The sequence below is a fragment of the Natator depressus genome, chromosome 9, assembly GCF_965152275.1.
Source record: "Natator depressus isolate rNatDep1 chromosome 9, rNatDep2.hap1, whole genome shotgun sequence".
In the NCBI taxonomy this organism is placed as follows: Eukaryota; Metazoa; Chordata; order Testudines; family Cheloniidae; genus Natator; species Natator depressus.
In genome coordinates, this window is record NC_134242.1 from 49575178 (window position 1) to 49600348 (window position 25171).

Consider the following 25171-nt stretch of genomic DNA (forward strand, 5'->3'; position numbering starts at 1 on the left):
CTGGGCCGCACTGTCCTTGGGCTGGGGGGTTGTTAGACTGACTCCGGCCACTCGGCCGCATTGCCCTGAGTGTAAGGGCTGCTGTACCTGGCCACCAGGGAGACTAACTGTGGTGATATCACTGCCCTACCCTGCCCCAAATGGGGACAGGGTGTGCATACCCTGCGACAAGCATGTTCACACTGAGCTGGGCAGTGGGGTGGAAATCCGGAGAGCAGGAATTCCTGCTTTCGGCCAGGCCTGGCATATCACAGGAGCAGCTCCGCACCCTGACAGCTAAACCAGGCAGGGCAGAGACAGTCAGGTGTCAAGTGCACCGAGCCTTCTCCGGCACCACTCAGGGTCTGCAATAACAACTTAGAGAACACAGCAGCAGTCACAATGGGGGTTCTCGGAGGCAGTGGTCCCCCCAGCTCCTCCTGGACAGAGGTGGGGTGGGGCAACAGCTCTTCTCAGTCTCCAGCTCTCCTCTTGGGCGGAAGGCACTGCACCAGGGGATGGGGTACAGCAGAGCCAGGCAAAGGAGACCTCTAGCTGGCTCTCTGCTCCACCCCCTTCCCTAGGGGTCAGGAATCCTACCAGCCCCTCATGGGCCATCACCCCTGTTGGGAGGAGAGGAACTGGCCCCCAGAACGGCAATAGGAGGGTGCATCTCCCCAGTCACATGTCAGCTCTGGGCACATGGGTTTGAGTGGTGGAGGGCAGCATGGAGAAGAGGCTGGGAGCATGGCCGAGGATCGCTTTGCCCAGCAGGGTGGAGCGAGGACTAGATTATGGAGGCACAAGGAAGCAGCTAGCTTGGTTAAAAGGAGACTGAATAGAGGAAAGAGCTGGGCCAGGCAGGTCAGGGAGGATCCCAAAAGCAAGACCACAAAGCTGTCAGTGGGGTGAGTGGTCAGGGTCTAGCAGCAAAGGACCAAAAATACAGAAATATCAATTAACTACACATTGCCCATTTGAACCAGGGATTAAGGTGATTTAATGCTTTCAGAGTCCCCTACATGCTTTGGGGTGCTAGCCAAGTAAATAATAGGGTAGTAATAAGCTGATTGAATTAGCTGCTACAAAGCCAGGAGCAGGGAGAGTAGGGAAATGCATTGTGGGTTGGATTAAAAGTACACTGTGGTCTTGGGGAGAGTGGCTAAAAATCAATGGGATTCACTAGAGACAAATGCAAAATGCTTTCATTGGCACATGCCCAAACACAAATGGGGGTGTCTGGCTAGGAAACAGCAGCACACGCCAGGATCTAGGGTTGTAGGGGAGGATTGATTATACATTAGTCAGCAATGCAAAGCTAGAGCGAAAAAGGAGCATGCTATATTGGGCTGCATCAATAGTACTGCGTGTAGAACAAGCCACGTAATTCTTGCTGTCTCGCTATCACTAGTTAGGGCCATCGGGGGCACTGGGGACAGCTCTGTGGCCCAGAATCCCCAAACAGAACCTGCTTTTCAAAGGCTGTTGCCTAAATGAAAGCACCCAAACGAGTACTTTGCAACTGAACTGGTTCTCTGGATACCGCCACAGCCAGCCTTAGAAACGTACATTTACCTGTTGCAATGGTTACTGGGATATTGGCACTAATCCCCGATCCTGTGTTCCAGGAGTCCCACCAATATCCAATTGGTGGATTTGGTAGGTTTAAGAGAGCCAAATGTGCCTGCTGATTTGAGCACCCAACTGAGCAAGTGGGAGCCTCCCTGCAGTGCCCATGTTTCAAAACCTCTCAGTTGGCAGAGCGTTCAGAAAGCAGCAGAAAGGCAGACTGGAAGGGTCAGAAAACTGGGCATGCTCAGTCTAGGGAGGGGAGACAGCATAGCTGTCAGCAAATACTAACCTGAAGGGATGTTACACAGGGCACAGGGACTCGTTATTCTAGTACCCAATGAAAACAGACCACGTACTAACAAGTCAAAGCTTCAGCAGAGAAATGTAGCCAAAATCTGGGCCAGGTTCAGCCCAGGATCTAAGAACAGACTCTAGTGGAGGCCCTGGCCATAGAGGGGGAGAGAGGGGAGTTGCAACAGTGGAAAGCACCCGAAACCCCTCTCCGTTCTGGGGGCTCAAAGATGGCCCATACCCCCAGAAAAGTGAGGAACTCTGGCTAGGGATGGGGCATGGTCAGAGCAGCTGGAGGATGGAATGAGTTAGTGTATCCACTAACCTGCCTGCACCATCAACCAGCCCCATGGAAACCCAAGAGAGAAGAAGACAGCAGGATTCATCTTGCTCACCTGCCAGTGCACCAGGGTGATTTACACTTTCCCTCCCCAGCCGCAGGGACTCTGTCCCTACGCTAGTAAGATCGACTAGAGAACTCAATGGAGCAATTTGCAATTGGAGGAGGATATGGAATGGCCATGGCTGAAGACAGCCAAGGCTGGATATGACGGGCTGAACAGCTATAGGGTGACAAACTCCATCTGGTCGTCATGCAAAAGGATCTAGGAAGATTTACATGCTTCATTGTTATTACGCAGCTAGCAGTCATATGGATGCAAAGGGCAGCGTGACAGGACTCTTATGAGACGGTGATAAAGAATCACTGAAACAACTGCATTGTAACACTGAACAAGGAACTTGATTAGAATACAGAAAAGTAAGTATTACCCTTAAATCTACTGCCTTTCCAACTAACGAGCATTTCTTCTGCTCTAGTCCCAGCTCATGGTTTTATCATGACTCTCATAAAATTTGGTGATTTTCTTAAAGCCCCAGCTCCTGGAGTCAGGGGATTTTGTGAATCTCAGCTTTTATTAAAAAAAAAGCAAGTTTCTAGTGCTCCTCGTGGCAGAGAAAAGCTTGGAAATGTGACCCTTAGGGTATGTTAACACTGCAATCATGTGTAGACATACTTGAGCTAGATTTGATCTAGCTAGTTCAGGTACGGGCTAAGTAAAGCTGCAGCCACATGGGCCTCAGCTTGGGCTGTACAAGCCTGCCCAGAAGCCAGGGTAATTACGAGGGTAGCTAACCTGCAGTGAAGTGTGTGCTACCACTGCTCCTGTACCTGACTTAGCTGTAATACACGCCTCATGCTACATACAGGACAGGGGTCCAGATACACTGTGACAGTGATGCCCATGGAATAACAATAAAGCAGACATGTGGCTTTCTGGCGCTGTCAAAAGGGAGGGCACTTGACAGAGTTTCCAGGCACCTGGATGAGACGGCTGTGATGTATCCAAGGAAATCATTTATGGCTTTGGCTACCTTAGCAACAGGGCTACCCCTAGATCAAATGGTGCCCCAGGAGAGGAGAGTCTTTGCCACCCCTGTCCCCTTTGTTAAATTTTTGAATTCCTTGTTTTGTATTGCATGTGTAGCCCATTTCACGACTTGGATGCACGATTTGCATGCATGATTTATCCCGATCATAAGACGCTAATTTGACATAAGACATAATTTGCATGCTAGAATCTGTAAACAACAAAAACAGCCCCTCAAGTCCAGCGCTCCCCAAACCTGGCACCCCAGGTGGTCGCCTGGGTTGCCTGCCCTAAATCCGGCCCTGCCTACCAAAACAGCACCATGTTTACACAAGTGGTTGTGGTCCAACCATGTGAGTAGGTGGGATTTCCTTGCTTGTATGGCTAGAAATCAAACTATGTTCTAGCCATGTTAAAGGCCATGCTTAACCTGCCTATGCTGGGCTACTATGCATTGCAGGCAGCTGGGGCTGAAGACAGTTTGATCTAAGCAAGGCACAGCCGCAGTTTCTGAGCAGACCATGGTCCAGTCCTGCCTCTGCTGCCAGTTCTACCTCCATACAGCAGAGCCATTACAGCACCTCTTAGCAGCTGGGGAGGTTCCTAGTGCACACACGGCCCGAGGCACTACCACCTGGCACAGATTCCTCTCCCCACACACTCGGGAAGCAGCCTGTTCCAGCCATGTCTGGCCACTGACAGGCCATTTTTAACCATGTACAAAGAGCCTAGGTCTTAGGCACCTCCATGTCATGGCTGGGAGGGCTCAGGCCCTGCCTGGCACACAGCGCTGCCGAAAAGCCCACCTCATCCTTCAGGCCAGATTTCCTACTGTGGCGCCTAGATCTCGGGGGGGGAGGAGAAATGGGGGGGGAGAACCACCGGGACCCACCAGCCACATGCGCCCTCACTGCTCCTAGCTTCAGCGATTAGAGAGGACAGGGGCCGTCTCCTCAGCTCTCCCCACTCCAGAGGCTGTATGCAGCTCTGCCAGCCAGGGAAAGCAATGACTTCGCTTTCCAGTGATGTGTCCAAACCCACCACCTGACAGAACTGGCTGCATGCCTGGGGCCAAGCGGGCTCACACAGACTGAGCCAATAGCAAAATCTGTCAGTAGCAGTTTTGGACCTTGCACCGGCAGCTCCTGGACGGGGCAGTGGGCTCCCTGCAAAATCCCATTGAACCAGGAGGGCCCTGCTCCACCTTAAACCCGATGCCTCCTTTGCTTGGCTCCCTGCTGGTTTGCCTGGCACAGCCTGAGCTTCCAGGGTCCACAGCCCTGCCATGTGGACTGCCCCAAGACCAGGGAGGAAATCCCAGGGCTTCCAGGCTCCTGACTCCACCATCGTCACTTCTCAGAATAACCAGGTCAGAAGGGGAGAATGCAGCACTGGGGTCCAGGTGAGGAAGCCAACATGGAGGCACGGTGGGCTGCTAGGAGGAGGCAGGAAGACAGCAAGAGAAACCAAGAGGAGATTCAGGCTGGGGGTGTGCCAGGGGGAGGATGTTAGGCGAGGCCACGGTGCTGTGTGGGTGCTGGATCTTTTTGGGGAAGAGAGCAGGGGACATGCAGTTTGGAGGGGCCAGGCCACTTGTTGTGGGCAATGAGTCGCTGGTCTTCACCAAATAAGTGCCCAGGGCTCATCCCCTGTGTTACAAAGACCAAATCTGGAACCCTAGGAAGTCACTAGAATTTGGTCATTGAATCCAACAGGATGAGATGTGAGGGTTTAGCAGGAGTGGCTGAATAAGCCCTCAACACTCACACACTGCAGCCCAAAAATGACACAACCACGGCCTGACTGGTGCTCCTTTTGAGCCACCTGGAATCTGAGCAAGCAGGGAGCGGCTCCCGTTCTCCTTGACTGTTATTCAGCTGGCTCTTGGTGGCAGGGGAGGGATGGAGAGACAGGGTGCATCTGCCTGAGGTCTTCCCTTGGCTATTTGTTCTGTGCTGGGCTTGTTTGACTCCCTGGGCTGTGCTTCAAGGAGCTGCCCCAGGACCGGAGAGTTCGGCACTGTAGCCCAAAGCTGGAGCTGAGGTTCTCTGGAGCTTCTCTAACAGGTATTTCGGAAAATCATGGCCCTCAGGGGGGATCTGCCTGTGTCTCTCTTGCATGGATCACAAGCCACCGGCTCCTGCTGCAAACATGCCATTTTTATAAACTCCAAGTGAAACATGAGCTAGTCCAAACCTGTGGCTCTGCCTGGGCTGGATAGCTTGCTCTTGCTAGCCCTGGAGTTTGGAGCTAATTGTAAAGTAGGAATGAATGTAACTGGGTTTGCAGCCAAATCCTACCACCTTTCCAAGAACGCTGAAATATCCAGCCCTATAGGACGGGTGAACCGAGACACCCAACATGGCCTAGATCACAGTACACTGCATGTTTATTTCCTCAGCTCAGGTGCAGCTTCTGGGCCTCAAGTGCTCCTGCTGTTTCTATTTTACAGCGGGTTGGATTAAGTCTATCATGGCTCACCACCAGAGCCCAGATCTTAACCTTTGAAGCATATGGCAAAGCCCCTCTTCTTACTGCCTTCTCCAAAAGGGCTGGTTGCTCCTTTTCGACCTGACTGGTTAGTCAAAGTGCGGGGCCCTGGAGATGTTCCCGCTAGAAGGAGACATCGATGGAGGCTGCTGTCGTCTTTGCTGTCACCTTGTTTAGTTACTAGGAACCGGGGCAGCAGGATTGTAGAAATTTTGGTGGTGCCCAGAGCACCCAGAAACTCCCTCCCCCCCCCCCCCCCCCCGCCAACTCCCCACACACACCTGCCTAAGGCTCTGGGAGGGAGTTTGGGTGGAGGAGGAGGTTTGAGGTTCAGGTGATTGGGGTGCACGAGGGGGTGGGGATGCAGGCTCTGAGAGGGAGTTTGGGTGCAGAAGGGGTGAGAGGTCACGCTCTGGGAGGGAGTTTCGGTTCAGGGGGTGTGAGGGAGTTTGGTGGGGGGCGGGGTCTGAGGTGCAGGCTCTGGGATGGAGTTTGGGTGCAGGTTCTGGGCTGGGGCAGGGGATTGGGGTGCAGGAGGGGTGCAGGTTCTGGGCTGGGGCAGTGGAATGGGGTGCAGGCTCTGGAAGGGAATTTGGGTGCAGAAGGGGTGAGAGTTCGGGCTCTGGGAGGGAGTTTGGGTGGGGGAGGGGGTCTGGAGTGCAGGCTCTGGGAACGAGTTTGGGTGCTGGGTGCAGGCTCTGGGCAGGGGGTGGGGGTGCAGGAGGGGGTGGGTGTGCAGGCTCTGGGAGGGAGTTTGGGGACAAATGTAGGTGCAGGGGAGGGGTGGGAGTGCAAGAGGGAGTTGGGGAAGGGGTGCAGGATGGGTGTGCAGGATGGGGGTGAGGGGTGCAGGCTCTGGGAGGGAGTTTGGGGGCAAGGGGGGGTGGGGGTGCAGGAGGAAATTTGGGGGCCGAAGGGTGTGTTTGCAGAGAGGGTGTGGGTGCAGGCTCTGGAAGTGGATGGGGGGGGGGTTCGATGCTTACCTGGGGCACCCCCTCCGACAGCAGCTCCTAGGTGGGGCAGGCCGGGGGTGGGGGGGGGGTTCTCCTCACGCTGCTGTCTCCAGGTACTGCCCCTGCAGCTTCCCATTGGCCGCAGGGGCGTTTGGGGCAGGGGCAGCGCGCAGCGGTACAACCCCCTCACACGGGCTGCAAGGACCTGCCGGCAGCCACGTGGAACAAGCACGCAGGAAGCCGCTCAGCCCCGCTGCGCTGCTGGGTGGCAGCGGGAGCCCCCGGGCTGTTTTAAATCACCCGGGGGCGGCAGGTGGGGCTGGGGGAAGCGCGGGGGGAGTGTGGCGGGGGGAGGTGGGAAACTTTGCTGGAGCCAGGCCCCTGGGACAGGAATATTCCTGGTGCCCAGGCACCACCGGCCCATAGAACTCGCCACCCATGCTGGGAACATACAAAATCCTGCTTCTCTGAATGCAAGAGGACCCACGAACAAAGGGAGCAGTTTCTTTGCTTGCAGCCCCAACTTTCTTTAGCCAACAGGCTCAAAAGTTCTCTCTCTAGCTATAACCAGGGTCACACTGTGTTCACAGGCTGCTGCTTGCCTCTGCCTCTCTCTCTTGTCTTTTTTACTCTTTTCTCTCTTCTGCCTTCCCCCCACATGCACCTCTACTCAAAACAATACTCAGCCAAAAGCTCCTGGGTGCTCACATACTCCTTTCATCTTATTTCAGAGTAACAGCTGTGTTAGTCTGTATTCGCAAAAAGAAAAGGACTTGTGGCACCTTAGAGACTAACCAATTTATTTGAGCATGAGCTTTCGTGAGCTACAACTCACTTCATCGGATGCATACTGTGGAAATTGCAGAAGACATTATATACACAGACACCATGAAACAATACCTCCTCCCACCCCACTCTCCTGCTGGTGGGGTGGGAGGAGGTATTGTTTCATGGTGTCTGTGTATATAATGTCTTCTGCAATTTCCACAGTATGCATCCGATGAAGTGAGTTGTAGCTCACGAAAGCTCATGCTCAAATAAATTGGTTAGTCTCTAAGGTGCCACAAGTCCTCCTTTTCTTCTTTTGTCTTATATGACTCAGTGAGCAGTGGGGGCCTCAGGACAGAGGCAGAGCGGGGACATGAAGGAGCCGAGTGAGGGCAGGCCTTGGAGGGAAGAGGTGAAGGTGGGGTGGGAAGAGGAGCAGCGCAGGTGGGGCAAAAGAGGAAGAATGAGAGCGGGGCCCTGGGGCGGAGCGCAAGCAGGGCCACGGCCCTGGTGTCTATGCTTTCGAAGGCAGTGGGGCAGCGGCTGTTTGGGGAGGCTTAGCCTCCCCTGGCCTATTTTACCCGCCGCCCCTGTCCAGTTCCCAGGACCATGCTGGCACCAAAAGCCTAGACAGTTGGATTTTGAGCTCCCTGCAAGACAAGCCCTTAAAGCAAGATTGGTCCAATGCAGCACTTCCTCCTCCCGTAGATGGTGGGGAATGCTTCTACCAGCACCACGATGGAATGGCCAAAGGCTTTACCTGCTGTTGAATTTCTCAGGGTGCTTTTCTCTCATCACATGGAATCGATGCGCGATGGAGGCATCCTGCAGGGAGAGGGAATGAAAGGACACAAGTTGATTTATGGGAAATGCCTGATGACAGAAGAGAGACATTTCCAGAAAATCAACATGAACTTGCCAAGAGCTGAGATTCAGATAAGGAAATATCTCCTTAGCCAGGACATCATCTCCTGTGGGCTAACGCCTGGAACCGAGATTTACTCGGGGCTGTGATTTCTGCGCTAAGACCTCGTTAGGGTTTCTTTATTTAACAGCCAGACGTCATCCATGTCTGAGTTACCAGCAAAGCCCCCCAGGAAACAGGTAAGTTAGGACGCTAGCTCAGGGTCAGTGTGCTCTGCTGCTGACAGAGCTGGGCCCTGCTGGGAAAAGAGGGAACTGTGGGAGGCTGAGGGCAAGGAGGTGACAAAGGAAAAGTCACAGACATCTCAAATGCTGATGGTATCTGATTTTATCAGAATTTTCATGACTAAGCTGTGATTTCCCCTGAAGTCCTGCTAATGCCTTGGAACTACAGAATTCCCGGGCCGTGCAGGCAAGCTGGAAAGGTGCCCTGAGTGCACAGAGACACAAAAAATACAAAACAAACAAAAAACGGTAAGCGTCAATCCTGCACTAGCAGGGAGGACAGGGACTAGATGACTCAATGGGTATTTTACCTCTCTATTTCTATGCCCTTAAAGCCATCATTGGGTATTAATAGGGGTCCGATAATGTTACTCTCATTGCACATAGCATGGGACCACTCTGTGATGAGACAGCATTCTGTATCACCCACTATGCCAGGTTAGAAAAAGAGCATGTTAGACACCTAACCACCTAAATTCCCCTCTTCCATCAACTTCTGTAGAGCTATGCCTGCGTACCTGAAAAGAGAGCTTGGGCCAGCCATGGTAAATGGGCATGTAAAACAAGATGCAGTTTGCTAACTTGGCCTCCCTCCTAGACTACCTAAACCCATATGGGAGCTCTGAGCTGGAGAAGGATGGCAAGTGACCAAACAGCTAGCTAGGGGGAAAAGTGATGGTGTGTGTTTCCTTCCTTCAGCCCTTGAAGACCAGTTTATCTCAAGAGCTGAATGCGTATAAAACAACTCTATTTTATGCCGTTGACTCCCTGTTTCCTGCAATTTTAAACTATTCCTTAAGCTAATAATACCCTCTCTTATATGGGGTATTTTAGTCAAACAGTTATGAAAATTTCCAGTAGTTAAATCCTATAGAACATAATGGGGATCTATTGGGATTACTCTCCAACCTATCCAATGCAACAGGGAACAATACCCTTTCTGTAAGTTATTGGAGCTGTGTGTTATGATTCCACAACAGGGCAAGAATTCTCTATGTAATTCTATCATGCAATTCAAAAATTCAATAGCAAGATTATTTTCTATTAAACTCTGTAGGACTTTGGGGAAGGGAGGGAATTATGAGTAAGGAGTTAATACTGAGAAAGGGCAGTTTGGCTATGTCACAACAAGGCAGAAGCCATGATGGGGCAGCATAAGGATCTGTGGGTCTAGAACCTGCAGCTGGAGGGTCCAGGGTGACCAATGTCTCCATGTCCCCACTGGGGAGTTGAGTGAAGCAGCATCTGACAATTGCTAGAGGGTCAGGCACAGGAGGAAGTACCACCCCCAGAAGCCCGAGCAAAAGAACTCTGCGGCCACCTGATCGGTCTACACCAACTATTTAAACCAGGAAGTTGCCCCAGGGAGCTGCCTGAACAACAGTGTAGACACTCTGGCTTGCTACTGCTACAGACTTTGTCTTTTGCCCCACCTTACTCCTGATCCCTGCCTTCAGCCCCCTGCCCAGCTTGACCTTGGTGTCCATCTCCTGACTTGGCTTGGTAACTAGTCCCAACTCCTGCTTTCGACCCTGGCCCAGCTGCCTACGCCCTGCCCTGGCCATTACAGGCAGCTTCTCTGGGGTGAAAGGAATTAACCTTTATCACCCAACCAGACCTACCTCAGTGGTGAAGGGGGGGGCGGAGGGGCAGAATATCACTCGATGCTCCAGTGAGCACAATTTCCCTCTCTGGTTCCCTGTCTGCCATTCTAATTGTCCCACATGAGAGAGTAACTGCCATGACTCGCTACAGAGGATATGTTAGAGGGGAGATTTTAACCAGACACTCTGCTTGTCTGGAAAGATGTGACAGCCCGTATGTGCCATGGGACCGGATGTAAGAGCAGCCATGTGAGTGTGGGGTATAAAGTGAGCCGCTTAAGTAGTTTTCAAGCGTCCCTATAAAATACAGTATACAAACTGTGCTGGTGGATCTCTTTCAACTCTCAGGGCTCGGGTGGCACTGGCAATGCATGCACTACATCAAGGAATCAGCAGCCCATTCGTTGCCAACAAGCCAGTGACAGGATCACCACCAAGGGCTTTTGGAGAGCCCCGAGCTAAATATAGCACATGAGCTACATGCAATCCAAACCTTCCGGTCTGTGCTATGGCTGCTGCCCAGCATTCCTCGTGCCCAAAAATAAAGGAGGAGGAGACAGGAAGTGGCAGTCCAGCTGCCCAAGACTGTCAGTACCAAACCTCCCAAGCATGACTTAAGCTTTCAGGGTGTCCCCCTTTTATTGGCTCCCCAGTACCCTGCAGCCTTCCATAGCAGACTGCTTGGAAGAGTTTGTTTTATAGCCTCAGTGCCCTTTTTTTTGGTCAATGGGCTCCCCACCAAAACAAGAAACCCAGCAGCCCAGGACTCTGGATCAACCTCGCAAGAGCCAAGCTGTCTGCAGGCACAATGCAGCAGGGAAGCAGCTGTCATAAAGAAGCACATTTCGAGTCCACGTGGTCAAGGGTTTGCTAGGAAAAATGATTTTTAAAAACCCAGGAAAACCCAGTGAGACGGGGTGAGGAAACTGCCTGTTTGTCTGCTCCCAAATAAACCTCCTCGGAGGACAGTGCTGTGTGCTCATGGAGATCTCCTCGGAGTGGGGCCCGGATGATTCATGCTCACAACTCAACCTGTGCCCACACATGGGGCCTAATACATGTTTACCACAGTGCTGCTGTATCACACCATGAATAGTTGATATCAACCCCTTCCCTTCCAGGGAAAGCCATGGCCTGTTGGAAAAAAATGCTCCAATCATATTCCCGTTCAAGAAGAAATGCCTATTCGTTCTGAGCCACGTGAAATGTTTATTGCCTATGGTTGTGCCTTTGGAGCAAAGGACACATAGTAGTTCTGCTCCCCAAACCGGAGTCACTCTGGATTCATGTCCCAGCCTGATTTTACAGGGGAGGGAATGGCTGCATGGGACCGGGGCTGGCAAATGGGATTATATGAACTACAGGGCTCTCTCAAAGCTTCAGTGGTACCTGCCAATGTCTGGAGAAAGATTTTCATGCTGGTTCTATAGGCAGCAGTGTTAGTGACTAAGACAGACATTCCGGAGACTATTTTGAGCTGGTAATCTTACTCTAGCCCAGTAATAATGTGTGCCACAAGCACTCAGCAGAACATTGTAATACCAGCCAGCCCATATGGGTTTAATTTAATCAGAGACACATCAAATCGAAGGCGCTGACTAAGCAAAGCACTTAAGCGTGGGCTTAACCTTCGATCTGAATTTAAATGCTTTGCTGAATCGCGGACTAAATGCCTTCACTCAGTCCCTGGGGAAGAAGGAGTTTGCCAAAGGTTTGATTTGCCGATGGAAATTTCCTGTGCCATTTTCACGCCCATACTAGAAGTAAGCACTAATTTCCAAACTTTTCAAAGTGCATCCATCTCTCCTCCCACTGGTGTTCGAATTGCCCACCTCCCTTCCCAGCTGGTGGCTCCTACCATCCTGTGGCAACCACAGTAATTGTTGACAAAGAAAAATAGCCAATGTGTTTTTATCTGGCTTGATGCACTTTAGCAACTGGAAATAAACAGGAGAATGAGCATCATGTAAGTGCTCCATGGACCACCAGAGCACAGTGTGAGAACCCCTGCTCTAAGTTCTGTCTCATGTAGGGCCAGGTTCTACCCCAGGCAGGGTATCCCCAGCTAAGAGAAAGGAAACTGAGAACCCATAGTCCACCTGCGCAAGAGTTAACTCATGTGTTTGCCTGACACACTCTCGCAGCAAGGTGTTGCTGGGGGACTGACAGTGCATGTAAAGCTTTGCAGGATTAGGGTGTACAAGGCAAATCTGTGGAAGGGTGGGCACCCCCCCCCTTCAGTAGCAGGACTGGCACCCCCCCTGCATTAAAAGTAACAATTATAAAAATCTCATTTAACATTTTTGCCCTTTTCCTAGCCCAGACCCCAGCCTGTTCGCTTGTTTTTAAATCCTCCCCTATTTGCATTTCATGCTGTCATAAACTCTAGTCCTTTCCTGGTTGTTCATTCTCAATCTGGAAGGGTTACGCTGCTGGCAATGTCCCAGCCCTTCCCTGCAGAGGGCTCCCCAGCACATTGTGCCCGCTTCCTGCTGGCTGTGCATCAGCCCCAGAAGCACCATGGGCATGGCCAGGCCATGGGGCAGTGGGAGACTGCAGCTTTTTAATGCCCCGCTGTGAAGGAGGACGGGCTCTGCACTGCCTCTCGATCCTGCCCCACTCCATAGGGATGCTGATCCTGCAGACTGATGGAAAAATCCACCCTCACCTGTGAAGGAAGCAGAGGTGGAGCAAAATCCTGGCCCCACTGCAGTCAATGGCACAGCTCCCATTGGCTTCAGTGGTGCCAGCACCGCACCGATGACCTGCGCAGAGGCGTAGCAGAGTCAGCCTCTCCGCCAGCCAGGCTCCTTTCCAATGTCCCAGGGTCAGGTTTCTCATCCTGATGACTCTGACGTGCTGTTTTCCCACTTTCCCAAGCCATGCCAGCCTCGGCCAGGACCGACTCCTTCCTCTCTCCCAGAGAACGCGTTGCTAATGACAGGCAGCCCGTGGGCGGCTGGTGACTAGCTGGGGCTGCCCAGCGTTCAGAAGCTCACACCCGCAGGCTGGCTCCCCGCCTTCCAAAACGTGAAAAAGAAAATAAAGGACATTTACTCTCCAGCGGGAAATGGCAAGGTACCAAACGAGGGGAAGGTGCCCGTCAGATGCTGCGAGGGGAGGGGTGGGGGTGACTTAGAAGGGACTCATGCACTCGGGAACCTACGTCTCATTGAGCCTTAGGCTCCTATGTCACTGATGCCGGGCTTCGCAAAGGGACATTGGCATGGCGACACTCAGCATCACCACACCTAACCACTAAGCGCCCAGAAAATCACAGGTACAACACTGGCATCCACACAGCCCGAGCTTGGCACCCAGGCTCCTTGAACAACAAATCGGGGAAGACGGGCTCCTAAGCATGGTCTCCAACAAAGCCGGAGTGACAGGCGGAGAGCCACCTAAGCAAGCCAATGGGAGGTGGAGATGTGAGCGGTGTGTGCTAAGCCCCGCCCCACTTTAGGAAGGTGGGGCATCTGGGCTTTAGGCACTTTTGAGACTTGTACCCCTTATATCATTCCCCGTCTGCAAGGCTGATCATTGGTTTGGAAGCAAGAGTCATGCTGGATGAGTCAAGATGTGCAGCAAACAGCAATGAGGACAGGAAAATGATGCAAAGGGACCCAGAGCGGTGATACTCAGACTGTGGCTCGGGACCTGCGAGTAGCTCTTTAATGCGTCTCCTGAGGCTCTTTGCAGCCCATGATATTAAAACACTGTGGGATTTAATTAGTAACCGATCTAAGTTATTAACCAATCAGGAGGCTTTTACTATGTTATTAACCAATTGTAGTTGATAAAATAATAATAGTTGGTCAGTCATTTTGCTGTGAGAATAACATATATAAGCTATGTTCCCCCGTCATACTGTTTGAACATGAATATATAGTGCTACAGAAAATGAAACCTTGAATTCACACTCCTGTGGCTCTTTGGGTAATTCTGATGGCTAATTTCCCGAGGTCTGAATATCACTGGCTTAGACAGATGAACAGGGAATATCACCAGGAAAGTCCACCTGGAAAAATGCCAGCTAATCCAGCCAGGGATGCTACCCGAACCCAGAGCTTCGCAGTGTATTTTGTGTGGCTTTTCTCAGAGGTCACAGAGCTTTTCAAACCTAAAGGCTCAGTCAGTACCCCTGGGAAGTATCATTAGAGCCATTCCCTAGAGGTAAACTGAGGCACTGACAGGTTAGATTTTGAGATTAGACATTTGCCTGAGATTAGAGAGGTTCTTGGGAGGAGACAGGAATAGAAGCTATGGGCCAAAATCTGATCTGGTTTGAGCAGGTGTGATTCCACTGACAGCACTAGAATTACACCCAAAAGTTGAGCCAAGTTACACAACTTCTGCCTTGTGACTGAGTTTCTGTTTGCCTTTTAGTATTTGTCTGCCTTGTCTGTGCAGAGGACAAGCTCCCAAAGGCAAGACACATACGATGCAGAGCCTCATCTGGGGTAAATGGGCATGAAAAAAGCACTGACAATTAACACCGACCAAGGATCTGCCTCTCTGTGTGCCTGACGCAACAGGGCCTGGCCACTCCCTTGGGTGTTTGCACACTGCTACAATACACATAGGACCAACAGGGCAGTTCCCTTTCACCTGCCTCTCTATAGTTTTTATCAGAGTGGATTCACTTTTTTTTTGGAGGACGCATCTCCTCAGTATAAACTGCTTGGGGCGCTGGGAGGTTTTTCAGAAACACTCAGTGTTGGTGAAACTCTGTCCCCACTGGAGTTGCCTTTTGAAAAGGCCCCCTCCCCGCAGGGTGCGTAGGTCTCATAAAACAGGGGGGCGCCTCGCAAGTGGTACAGCGATCGGATACAGAGAGAGTCACAGCAGGGGACTGCTGCTGGGGTGTCGACTTCAGATATCAGAATTATGTGGCCCCTAATGAGTGTGTTACGCTGCAGATCAGGGTGTAAGGTTGAAATTGGCTTCCCCAGGCCCAGAGTGAGAGATCCTAGTGGATCTCAGCAATGGACTAGGTCAGAACTGAGGTGCCCCGGCAGAGACACCTTGGGAAGAGACTATTATGGCAGCTTGGTCAGGGCTATTACTCCAGGCACTAACGTCTGCTCTCAGTTCAACCAGCATCGCTTTGCCAATCTGCTGTTACACAGAGCAAAGACATTCATTCGCTGTCAAGCAACGTCAGTCTGCAGGAGGCCCTTCCTGAGTGGGATTTCCCATCAGGAATATCCCATCCCCCCCCTGCTGTGGTGGCCTGGGCCTGCAGAGCCAGCAGCAGCCCCACCGCTCCAGGGCTAGCTCTACAAAGTGCCTGGGGTACTGTCTGAGTGAGGAATGCCACTGCAAAATAGCAACCCGCTCCTGACTGACCTCAGTGGAACTAGCTGGGTAAGGAGGGATGACACCTGGGAGCCGACTCGTTGGGCTGCATCCTAGACTTTTGGAAAAGCAGCATGAAAATGCTCCACAGGTCACTGCACACTGCCGTTCCACACAGCCTGGGCCCCTCGTGATGTGGGGTGCAGGGCTGTGACTCAGATGTAAACCAGCACAGGGCCACACAGTGACTTTAAGATACTGGCTGTGTGCCAACATGGAAGGCATGGTACGGCCAAAGGGCTCTGCTATGCCAGTGTCTGTACACCAGCCCAACACACCACTGCTCACTAATCCCGCCTCGCCCTGGCTGAGCCAGGTCTGGGCAGACTCATTGTTCTCCTGCCGGAAGGGAAATCCCAGAACTACTTACCACACCTATGGAGAAATAGTTGTTGATTATGCTGTACGGGACAGGGTCTCCGTTCTCCTCCTTGTCCGTGGGGATCACGTCAATCCGCCATCTGTCCAACATGACCTCAATGCTGTGCTCAATGTCCTTCAGCACCTTCAGCAGGCTGCCCCCTTCGTAACCTCGGGAGGGAGAAAGCATTGGTTTGCTGTTAGCGCAAGAGAGATGCTCAGAGCGGCACAGTGACTGCCAATGGGGGCACATGGCAGTGCCACTTGGAGTCAGGCGACGAGAGGGTTAACCAGGGCAGCTCGCTAGCGTACACCTCTGCTGGCAATAGGTGGGACACACAGCCCAGTGCCATGCTGAGTTGGCAGGGGTCACTGGCGGCACTGGGGGCATGCTACAGCGTGGCCATCTGTAGTACAGAGACTTGCTCGTGGCTGGTAGGGTGCGGCAGCGATCAGGGTTGCTGTTGTCAGCAATGAACAGGGCCCAGCACTGACTGCAATGGCAGATCAGGCTGCGAGGGCCTGACAATGACCGAAAAGGTTGCTGGGAGGGACTCAGCAGGACCTGGGATCAGGGCAAGAAGGGGGAAGTTTGTGGAGTAACCGGCAGTGGGCAGGACTCAGCAGGTTGTGGGGTCACTGGCAGTTCCATAGATACTTCCCTGACCAAGGATCAGACCCAGGCCCCACTGGGGAAGGCACCAAATTCTGACCACCAGACCATCAGGGAGACACCACACGCTGCTCAGCAGTGACGAGGGTCAGGGTCGGGCCTGTGGGGTCAGGGCAGAGGCAGGTCGGGTCCGGGGGGTCACTGGCAGACAGGTCGGGTCTGCAGGGTCAAGGCTGTGGGGTCAGGGCAGAGACGGGTTGGGTCTGTGGGGTGGGGGCTAGGGCAGAGCCGGGTCGGGTTCGTGGTGCACTGGATGGGTCCCAGCAGGGTGCAGAACTGAGAAGAGAGTGAACAGGACCATCCCTCCCTCCCACCATGGAGTGCCATCACAGTTGCTGGAGGCGAGCGCAGCAGAGTGGGAGGAGGCTCTGCAAAGTTTAGCTCCAGGTGGGCATAAATCCACCCGCAGGAGTCCCTGGGCAAGCAGCAGAGCCCCCCTGGGATCTGGGGTTGGCCCCTCTGCATCTTGTTAGAACAGCATCCTATTCCCTGGGCCCAGGGCTGCCTCTACACAGCAAAGGACGCAGGTGGCTCACATGGGCCATTGGGCCTTGTCCAGATCCACTGCCCAGGTTTCAGAGCCAGCTCTCTGGAACTGCAGGAGCGAGAGCTGCAAGTCCAGCTGGGAGCCAAGATGCAGCTGTTCCTAGCCCATGGCGAGTAACAACCAGGCCAGCAGCCCACACAGGTGGCCACAGCGCCCACTCTCTACCAAGGCTCTTCTCCAGGGCCCATCACCGGGGTATCCGAGAGCCTCCCACTGTCCCTTGGCCACAGGATGGAGACTGTGTGTCTGAGCATCCTGCCTCTCATCTGGTCTTAGCGCCTGTTGCTGTTGTTGCGGGAGTGGTAGGCTGCCAGGCTGGTATTTCACTCAGAAGGCGGGGAGGCCTGGGGCTCATTCTCACCTCCTCCGGCAGGACGTGCCATGGCCTCAGGCCAGCTGCCAAGACAGCTCTCCTCTGCTGGCATGAGGCTGTGTCCGGGGGCTGCTCAGCTCAGCGCTGCTGTGGATGGAGCTGCCGGCGGAGCTCTCAGCCCCTTAGCAAGACCTGCTCGTGGAGGTAACTCGGCCCCGTGCCAGACAGTGGCACCCCAGGGGGAACCCTGATCTTGAGGTGGATCTGCTGTTCTGCAGGGAGCCGGCATCATGGGCAGAGCATGAGGTGGGGCCGGATGGCTGCTGGGTTTTGGCCCAGCTGATGTCAACGCCCACATTCCCAGCCCAGCCCAACACCAGCAATCCAGCACCGAATCATGAGGGCCTTGTCTCTGTCCATGGCCCAGCATTCGGGGGCACAGACTTCATGCCAATAGCAAGTGATAGGCTATTTTGGCAGTTGGAACTATCTGCATGTCCAGAAGCCGCGAGGGATACTGACCAACTCCCGGCTCTGGACTGAGGAGACTACCAGATCGCAGGCTCCCTTGAGAACTGCTGTGGGGCGACCTGCTCTTCACACCTCTCCCCTTCCTGCCAGGGTCACCTCTGTCTTGCTCAGGTTTAGCTCCCATCACCTGCTTCTCTGCCACATGCCAGGGACCAAGCTAGCCAGGTGATGGGCTGCAGGAGGGGCTGAGTTAGAGCCAGGTCAGTGTTTGAATCCATACTGCCTCTCTATTCCTGCAGGGGCTGCACGCAGACACTAAGCACGAAGGGTGATCCATGGCATGGAGCCCGGGGAGGCACGTGGTGGCTAAAGTGGTGATGGGCGGCTGCTCCTTGAGCTCTGAGCCCGACCCACAAGGACCTTTCCAGCCAACCACGTGGGGATACACGGGCTGGGGTCAGTAGTTTCGAATGCTGCAGGAATGGGGAGCTGGGGTTGTTTTCTATGGGGGTTTGAATGGCCCTTGTTAAGTGACTTTCCTACTCCGTTGTGCATGGGTATCAGGAGAGGCTGGTGGTCACAGGATTCCCCGGCTCAGATGTACACACATGGGAAACTGAGTGGGAGGGAGCAAAGGGCAGATGAAGCGGTGGTGGAAACCCCAACTTGTGCAGTGGCAAGCTGGCCTGGTCAGGGAGAGGCAGCCCGGTCCGGCCCGATGGCGGGCGTGGGGAAGTTCAGAGACAAAACGGAGTGCAAACGCCCCGCTGTACTAGATCAGGGTGCTCCTGGCGAGGCGAGGGACAGCTGGCTTCAGTTAGGGCCGAATCCAAACGGGGCCATCCAGCGCATCGCACGCTCCACAGGGCTCCATTTCCTGGCAGGGCATTTGCTGTTTCCCTGGCGCTCCGGTGTGGGAAGGGCTCAGTGTCTGCTGCAGTGCTGCCAGGCAGGAAAATCATTCAGCTTCATGGGGGAGTTCGGTGCAACACCCCAGGCCTTGCCCCCCGGAGGCTCATTCCAGGGCACCATGTGATCCCAGGCAAAGAGCAGCGAGTCACCCAGCAAGGCACTGGATCCGGGGAGTCCAAAGCGGACTGGATGGGAGGCAGAGAGGAGCCAGCAAAGAGCCTGGGACACTTTTTTTGTCTCTGTCTTCACGAACATGGTCAGCTCCCAGACTACTGCACTGGGCAGCACAGCATGGGGAGGAGGTGACCAGCCCTCTGTGGAGAAAGAAGTGGTTCGGGACTATTTAGAAAAGCTGGACGTGCACAACTCCATGGGGCCAGATGTGCTGCATTCGAGAGTGCTAATGGAGTTGGCAGATGTGATTGCGGAGCCATTGGCCATTATCTTTGAAAACTCATGGTGATCCGGGGAAGTCCCGGACGACTGGAAAAAGGCTAATGTAGTGCCCATCTTTAAAAAAGGGAAGAAGGAGGATCCTGGGAACTACAGGCCAGTCAGCCTCACCTCAGTCCCTGGAAAAATCATGGAGCAGGTCCTCAAGGAATCAATTCTGAAGCACTTAGATGAGAGGAAAGTGATCAGGAACAGTCAGCATGGATTCACCAAGGGCAAGTCATGCCTGACTAATCTAATTGCCTTCTATGATGAGATAAATGGTTCTGTGGATGAAGGGAAAGCTGTGGACATGTTGTTCCTTGACTTTAGCAAAGCTTTTGACACTGTCTCCCACAGTATTCTTGTCAGCAAGTTAAAGAAGTATGGGCTGGATGAATGCACTATAAGGTGGGTAGAAAGTTGGCTAGATTGTCGGGCTCAACGGGTAGTGATCAATGGCTCCATGTCTAGTTGGCAGCCTGTATCAAGCGGAGTGCCCCAAGGGTCGGTCCTGGGGCCAGTTTTGTTCAATATCTTCATAAATGATCTGGAGGATGGTGTGGATTGCACCCTCAGCAAGTTTGCAGATGACACTAAACTGGGAGGAGTGGTAGATACATTGGAGGGTAGGGATAGGATACAGAGGGACCTAGACAATTTGGAGGATTGGGCCAAAAGAAATCTGATGAGGTTCAATAAGGACAAGTGCAGAGTCCTGCACTTAGGACGGAAGAATCCAATGCACAGCTACAGACTAGGGACCGAATGGCTCGGCAGCAGTTCTGCAGAAAAGGACCGAGGGGTTACAGTGGACAAGAAGCTGGATGTGAGTCAACAGTGTGCCCTTGTTGCCAAGAAGGCCAATGGCATTTTGGGATGTATAAGTAGGGGCATTGCCAGCAGATCAAGGGATGTGATCATTCCCCTCTAGTCGACATTGGTGAGGCCTCATCTGGAGTACTGTGTCCAGTTTTGGGCCCCACACTACAAGAAGGATGTGGAAAAATTGGAGAGAGTCCAGCGGAGGGCAACAAAAATGATTAGGGGACTGGACACATGACTTATGAGGAGAGGCTGAGGGAACTGGGATTGTTTAGTCTACAGAAGAGAAGAATGAGGGGGGATTTGATAGCTGCTTCCAACTACCTGAAAGGGGGTTCCAAAGAGGATGGATCTAGACTGTTCTCAGTGGTAGCGGATGACAGGACAAGGAGTAATGGTCTCAAGTTGCAGTGGGGGCAGCTTAAGTTGGATATTAGGAAAAACTGTTTCACTAGGAGGGTGGTGAAACACTGGAATGCGTTACCTAGGGAGGTGGTAGAATCTCCTTCCTTAGAAGTTTTTAAGGTCAGGCTTGACAAAGCCCTGGCTGGGATGATTTAATTGGGGATCGGTCCTGCTTTGAGCAGGGGGTTGGACTAGATGACCTCCTGAGGTCCCTTCCAACCCTGATATTCTATGATTCTATGAAGGGAGAGGGGATATGATTTCCTCTGGAAGCCAGAGGAAGCCCTTCCCTTCCAGCTCCATTCAGAGGCTGGGCCCGGCCCAGAGTCCATGCCGCTCAGTAGCAAGCCAGGCCACTCCAGGATTTCGAAGACAAGAAGCCTAAGAAAAATCTCTCTGTCTTTCCAGTCAGAGCCTTTACAATCCCACAGAGCGATGGCACCAGTAACGGTCTAAATTAGAGCAGCACCTAACGTGCTGTCAGGGGGTGGGGTGGGGGGGCTCAGTGCACTAGATGCTGTATGTACACTCAGCAAGAGGCTGTCCCAGCCTCAAAGAGATCACAGCCCAAGCTGGCAAGACCAAGGGTGGGGGGGGGGAATTGTTCTTCCTGCTGTACAGATGAGGGGGACTGAGGTCCAGAGTGACTTGGCTGAAGTCACCCAGGGATAGAGCTGGGAATTGAACCTGGACTGCCTAACTCCCCGACCAGGGTCTAACACAAGCCTAGAAGAACTGGAAGTTGGAGAAAGAAGATCTGGCTTGTCAGAGTCTGAGCCGTCTCTCCTCTATGCTCTGCTCTCTCCGCTCAGAAGGACTGGGAAGCTACAGTGACAAGAACACAGCCGGCCCTAACAGCTCGGTGGAGCCACAGATGCAGACACGTTAGTTTTGCAAACAACAATCAGGTAGAGAGGCCAATGCAGATGTATCACTTAATAACCCACAAAAATGGAGCCCATGTGACAAGGGCCTGTCACACTCTCTCACACACGCAGCCGGTTGCTGTACATGTATGTGTGCCTCGCTCCCCTCCCCCGGGCTGGCTTGTCTTCTCAGGCCTGCTCTGTGCACAGACTTGTGCTGGTTTAACTAAAGGTGTGTTATGGAGCCATTGCAGCCCGCCATGTAGACGCTCTGATTTCTGTTTATATCCATGCAGCTGAAGTCAGCTCCTTCCCAGCTAAGCTACGCTGAAATTAGCGCACCCATCCAGGGCTTTGCACTGGTTTAACTACAGTAGCTTTTAAACCGATGCAAGTTAATCTGGCACAACTCTCCTGTGTAAACAAGGCCCCAGAGCACAGCCTCTTCAGAGCAGAGTCTGTGTCTGTTCAGAAAACACTGACTGCACTTGGGCGCAACAGCAGGCTAGCTACATCGAGTGAGGCGCTGGCCGAAGGCACCATTGCTGCCATTCTAACTGTGACCCTGTAGCCTGCTCCATGGACGTGGACTCCCGTGCCCAGGCAATGCTCTGTGAGGGTGCTGGGGTCTGCTGGCCGGGAGCACGTTACAGGATCGGGGCCTCAGGTGGGGTTTCATTTCTCCTTTGCTGGCATTCTGATGAAGCAGAACTGTGGGCTGATAAACCATCCCCACACACCTACAGAAAGCCAATTCTCAGGCTATTTCAGGGGGAGGATTGGAACCAAAACTGTGCCATGAAACGTGACTCTTACAGCGGTGACGGAGAGAACTCCTTGTTATTATTCCTTATTTATAGAAACAGCAGCTCTGGTGTACGTGGCGCGCATGAGAGGAGAATAAGACAAGGTCCCAAGGAGCTCCCCCATCCCAATTAGAGAGGTGACCTACTGCGAAATGACAATTCCTGGCTCTTCTACAAGGCAGATCTCAAAGCGTTTTACAAAGGAGGTCAGCGCAGATGGGGAAACTGAGGCACAGAGCATTAAGTGGCTTGCATAAGGTCAGCCTGCGGCAAAGCCAGGAATAGAACCCAGGGGTCCTGTGTCCCAGGCCAGTGCTCTATCCACTAGGTCACAACCCCCCAAGGGGAGATGGAGGAGGAGCCCCTCACACCCCATAAGAATCTGAATCCTTTGCCTGGGCTGCTCTAGCAGATCAGCTGTGTGTCTTCGAAAGCAGTGGGGTGACTCACCAGGGTACATTTTCAGCCTGATGCAGCTGAATTTGCTGTGTTCACTAGCATTACCAGCAAATCCTTGTGCCTCTGGATGGCAAGCACGGCGGTGGGTTTGCACCAAGAGTCCACGCACCCTGAGAAGGACAGTTTTGCCCCTTGGATGTACAGCACATGCCTACAAAGGCAGCTTGGAAGTGTGTTCTGTGGTGCCCAGGTCGGAGTGGGCCAGCTGGCCAAGTCAGGAAGCCTCACCTCCTCCCCAGCGCAGACACCTGGCCAGGTCGTTGCCCGTTCCCAGTGGCAGGACAGCCACAGGGGGGTGCTTCAGCAAGTTCACCTTGTCTACAATGCAAAGAGAGAAAGCTGTTAGCACAGACACAAGCCAGCAGCCTTTCGGCTGAGTCCCCATCCTATTATCCACAATGCAAGGGCTCCCAGCAAAGTGCAAAGAGCTGAAAACCAGACTCATCCTTTCTGGGAAAAAACAGAGTGATTCTGCTTCTTTGTGGCACTGCAGATTCCAGGGAGAGCCTGTGCCAGCCTGGAAATGGGGCAAATGCATGTGGAAGCATGGGCATACCCGGGTAGCAAGCAGGTGTCCTCTACCCCTGGCGATTCCATCCACAAGGGGGCAGCTCGCAGGCAGAAGCCAGTGTCTGATAGCTCAGCCTGCTTGCCAGGAGCTGCCAGAAGATGCCATTGGTAGGTGCCTCCTAACACGGGGCAGAAATAGAAGCTCAGAGGGGTGTCTTCAGAAGAGAGCTCTGCACATCAGGGAGACCCGGTGTGGCGGGCAGGCCACAGGGCAGAGTCGGGAGAGGGGTTCACCCGAAGAGCCACAGGAGCAGAGAGGAACAGAGGGGAGGCTGCAGAACACGACAGGGACAGGACAAAGCCAGAGGGGTGGCAGTGAGCAGGGCTGCAGCGGAAGATAAAGCAGACCGTGGGAAGGCTTGGAAGCAGCAGGAAGCCAGCGCCAAGGCCGGCAGGAGAGAGGAGAGCTAGGGCAGAATGGGGACCTTCTGCCCCTTAGCATATTTTCTAGGAACGTGCAGGTCAGCTCCCACCACAGGGAGTCAGACCAGAGAGCTCCATCACAGAGTCTCACCCAGGTTACAAGCACGGCTGCTCTACGGTGCGGCAGCATACAGAGCTCCTTAGCTCAGGTCTCTTGGGCACACATACAGTGCATTTGTGATCCCGAGTTACCTATGCAGTCCAGGATCCAGCCAACAGTCCCATCCCCTCCACATGCCAGGACACGAAAGTCTGGGGTGTCGTGGAAAAAATTCAACCTGGAAACCGACACAAGGAGGGAGAATCAGGTGATCACAGGGGATGGCTTATTGCTGGCAGGGGAGTGGGAGAGGGCGACAGAGGCAGGGAGAGGTAAGGACGGGGCCTGGGCTGTCTATCATCTCCATACCCAGGAGTCGGTCCCCCTCGGTCCAGGTTGTACACTTGTCTGGGGTTGAGCAGATAGTGGAATTTCCGAAGGACTCTGTGGAAATAGAGGGTGAGTGAGAGACGGAAACAGAAGGAAACTGTCCATGAAAACAAAGGAGAGCCGTGGAAATGGGCTGTCTGGCCTGGAGGATGTGGACAGGGACCCACCCACAGGGCAAGGCTGGCACGGGGCAGATCCCATTGCGGAAACCCCTGCCAGAGCCTGGGACCAGGAGGGGCTGCTGTTGCTACTCTCAATCTTTGCTCGTTATGTGGGGCTCCTAGATACACACAGAGAGAGGAAGAAAAGTCAGCAGCAATAGCTCAGTGCCTCAGGGAGCCGGACACCCCAAGCACGCCCCACTGTACAGTGACTTTCACCCAAACATCCCTTGGCTGGCAGGTGAAGGATGGCCCGGACTAGCTCCAGCTCACCCATATCACGGAAGGACTGGCATGGTTAGTAACAGGGCCCCCAGTCTGCCCCAGGGACACCTGTGCAGATCGCCTCTGCCCCAAGTAGCTCCTCTCATCGCTACCTGCCCCCAAGCTCCCCTACCTCCCCTAGGCCTGAGTGGGGAGGGAGCAAATGGTCAGCCAGTGCCTCCAGAGAGCAGAGAATGTACCTTTCTCCTTGTCTCCCTCCACTCTTGGGATTCACGAACACCAGCAGAGGGTGGGTCCCGGGCCTGGGGGTGATCTGAAATGCAAAGAGCAGAACACGGCCCTCCCGTGAGACGTGTATGAAAACCACCCATCCATGGGGAGGGTGAGGGGATGGGTGGAGCCTCGGATGAGCTCGAGTCATGAGGCCCAGCTGCAAAGGAAGTGACACAAGTCCATGCTCTCAGTAAGGGAGGAGAGAACCCCACACGGAAGAAGGCACCAGTGAGGGACACTGAGTGCAGGCTCCGCACCATGGCTCCATGCCCAGTGGGGCACTGCCCAGCGGATGATGGGGGACATGACAGGGCAGAGACATGTGGCTGCTCAGATCTGCCTGACGATATTTTCATCATTAACAATGTCCACCATGATACAGGCCCCAGGCCCATTGCACCAGGTACTGTCCAAACACAGAACAAAGAGACAGTTCCTGCCTACAGTCTATATAAGATGAGTCTATATAACAGATGGATGCAAGAG

The 25171-nt window shown here is 53.4% G+C and overlaps 1 protein-coding gene across 3 annotated transcripts in view; it reads right to left on the minus strand.

Moving 5' to 3' along the window:
* DGKG (diacylglycerol kinase gamma) overlaps positions 1–25171 on the minus strand; it is a 133486-nt gene that overhangs the window by 41877 nt on the left and 66438 nt on the right. For all 3 annotated transcript variants that reach the window (XM_074964126.1, XM_074964125.1, XM_074964127.1), the window contains 6 exons: positions 24652–24725; positions 24006–24080; positions 23789–23874; positions 22832–22921; positions 15905–16065; positions 8184–8248 (listed from right to left, as the gene is read on the minus strand). In XM_074964126.1, coding sequence (XP_074820227.1) covers positions 8184–8248; positions 15905–16065; positions 22832–22921; positions 23789–23874; positions 24006–24080; positions 24652–24725 — 551 coding nt within the window. The remainder of the gene's footprint in view (positions 1–8183; positions 8249–15904; positions 16066–22831; positions 22922–23788; positions 23875–24005; positions 24081–24651; positions 24726–25171) is intronic.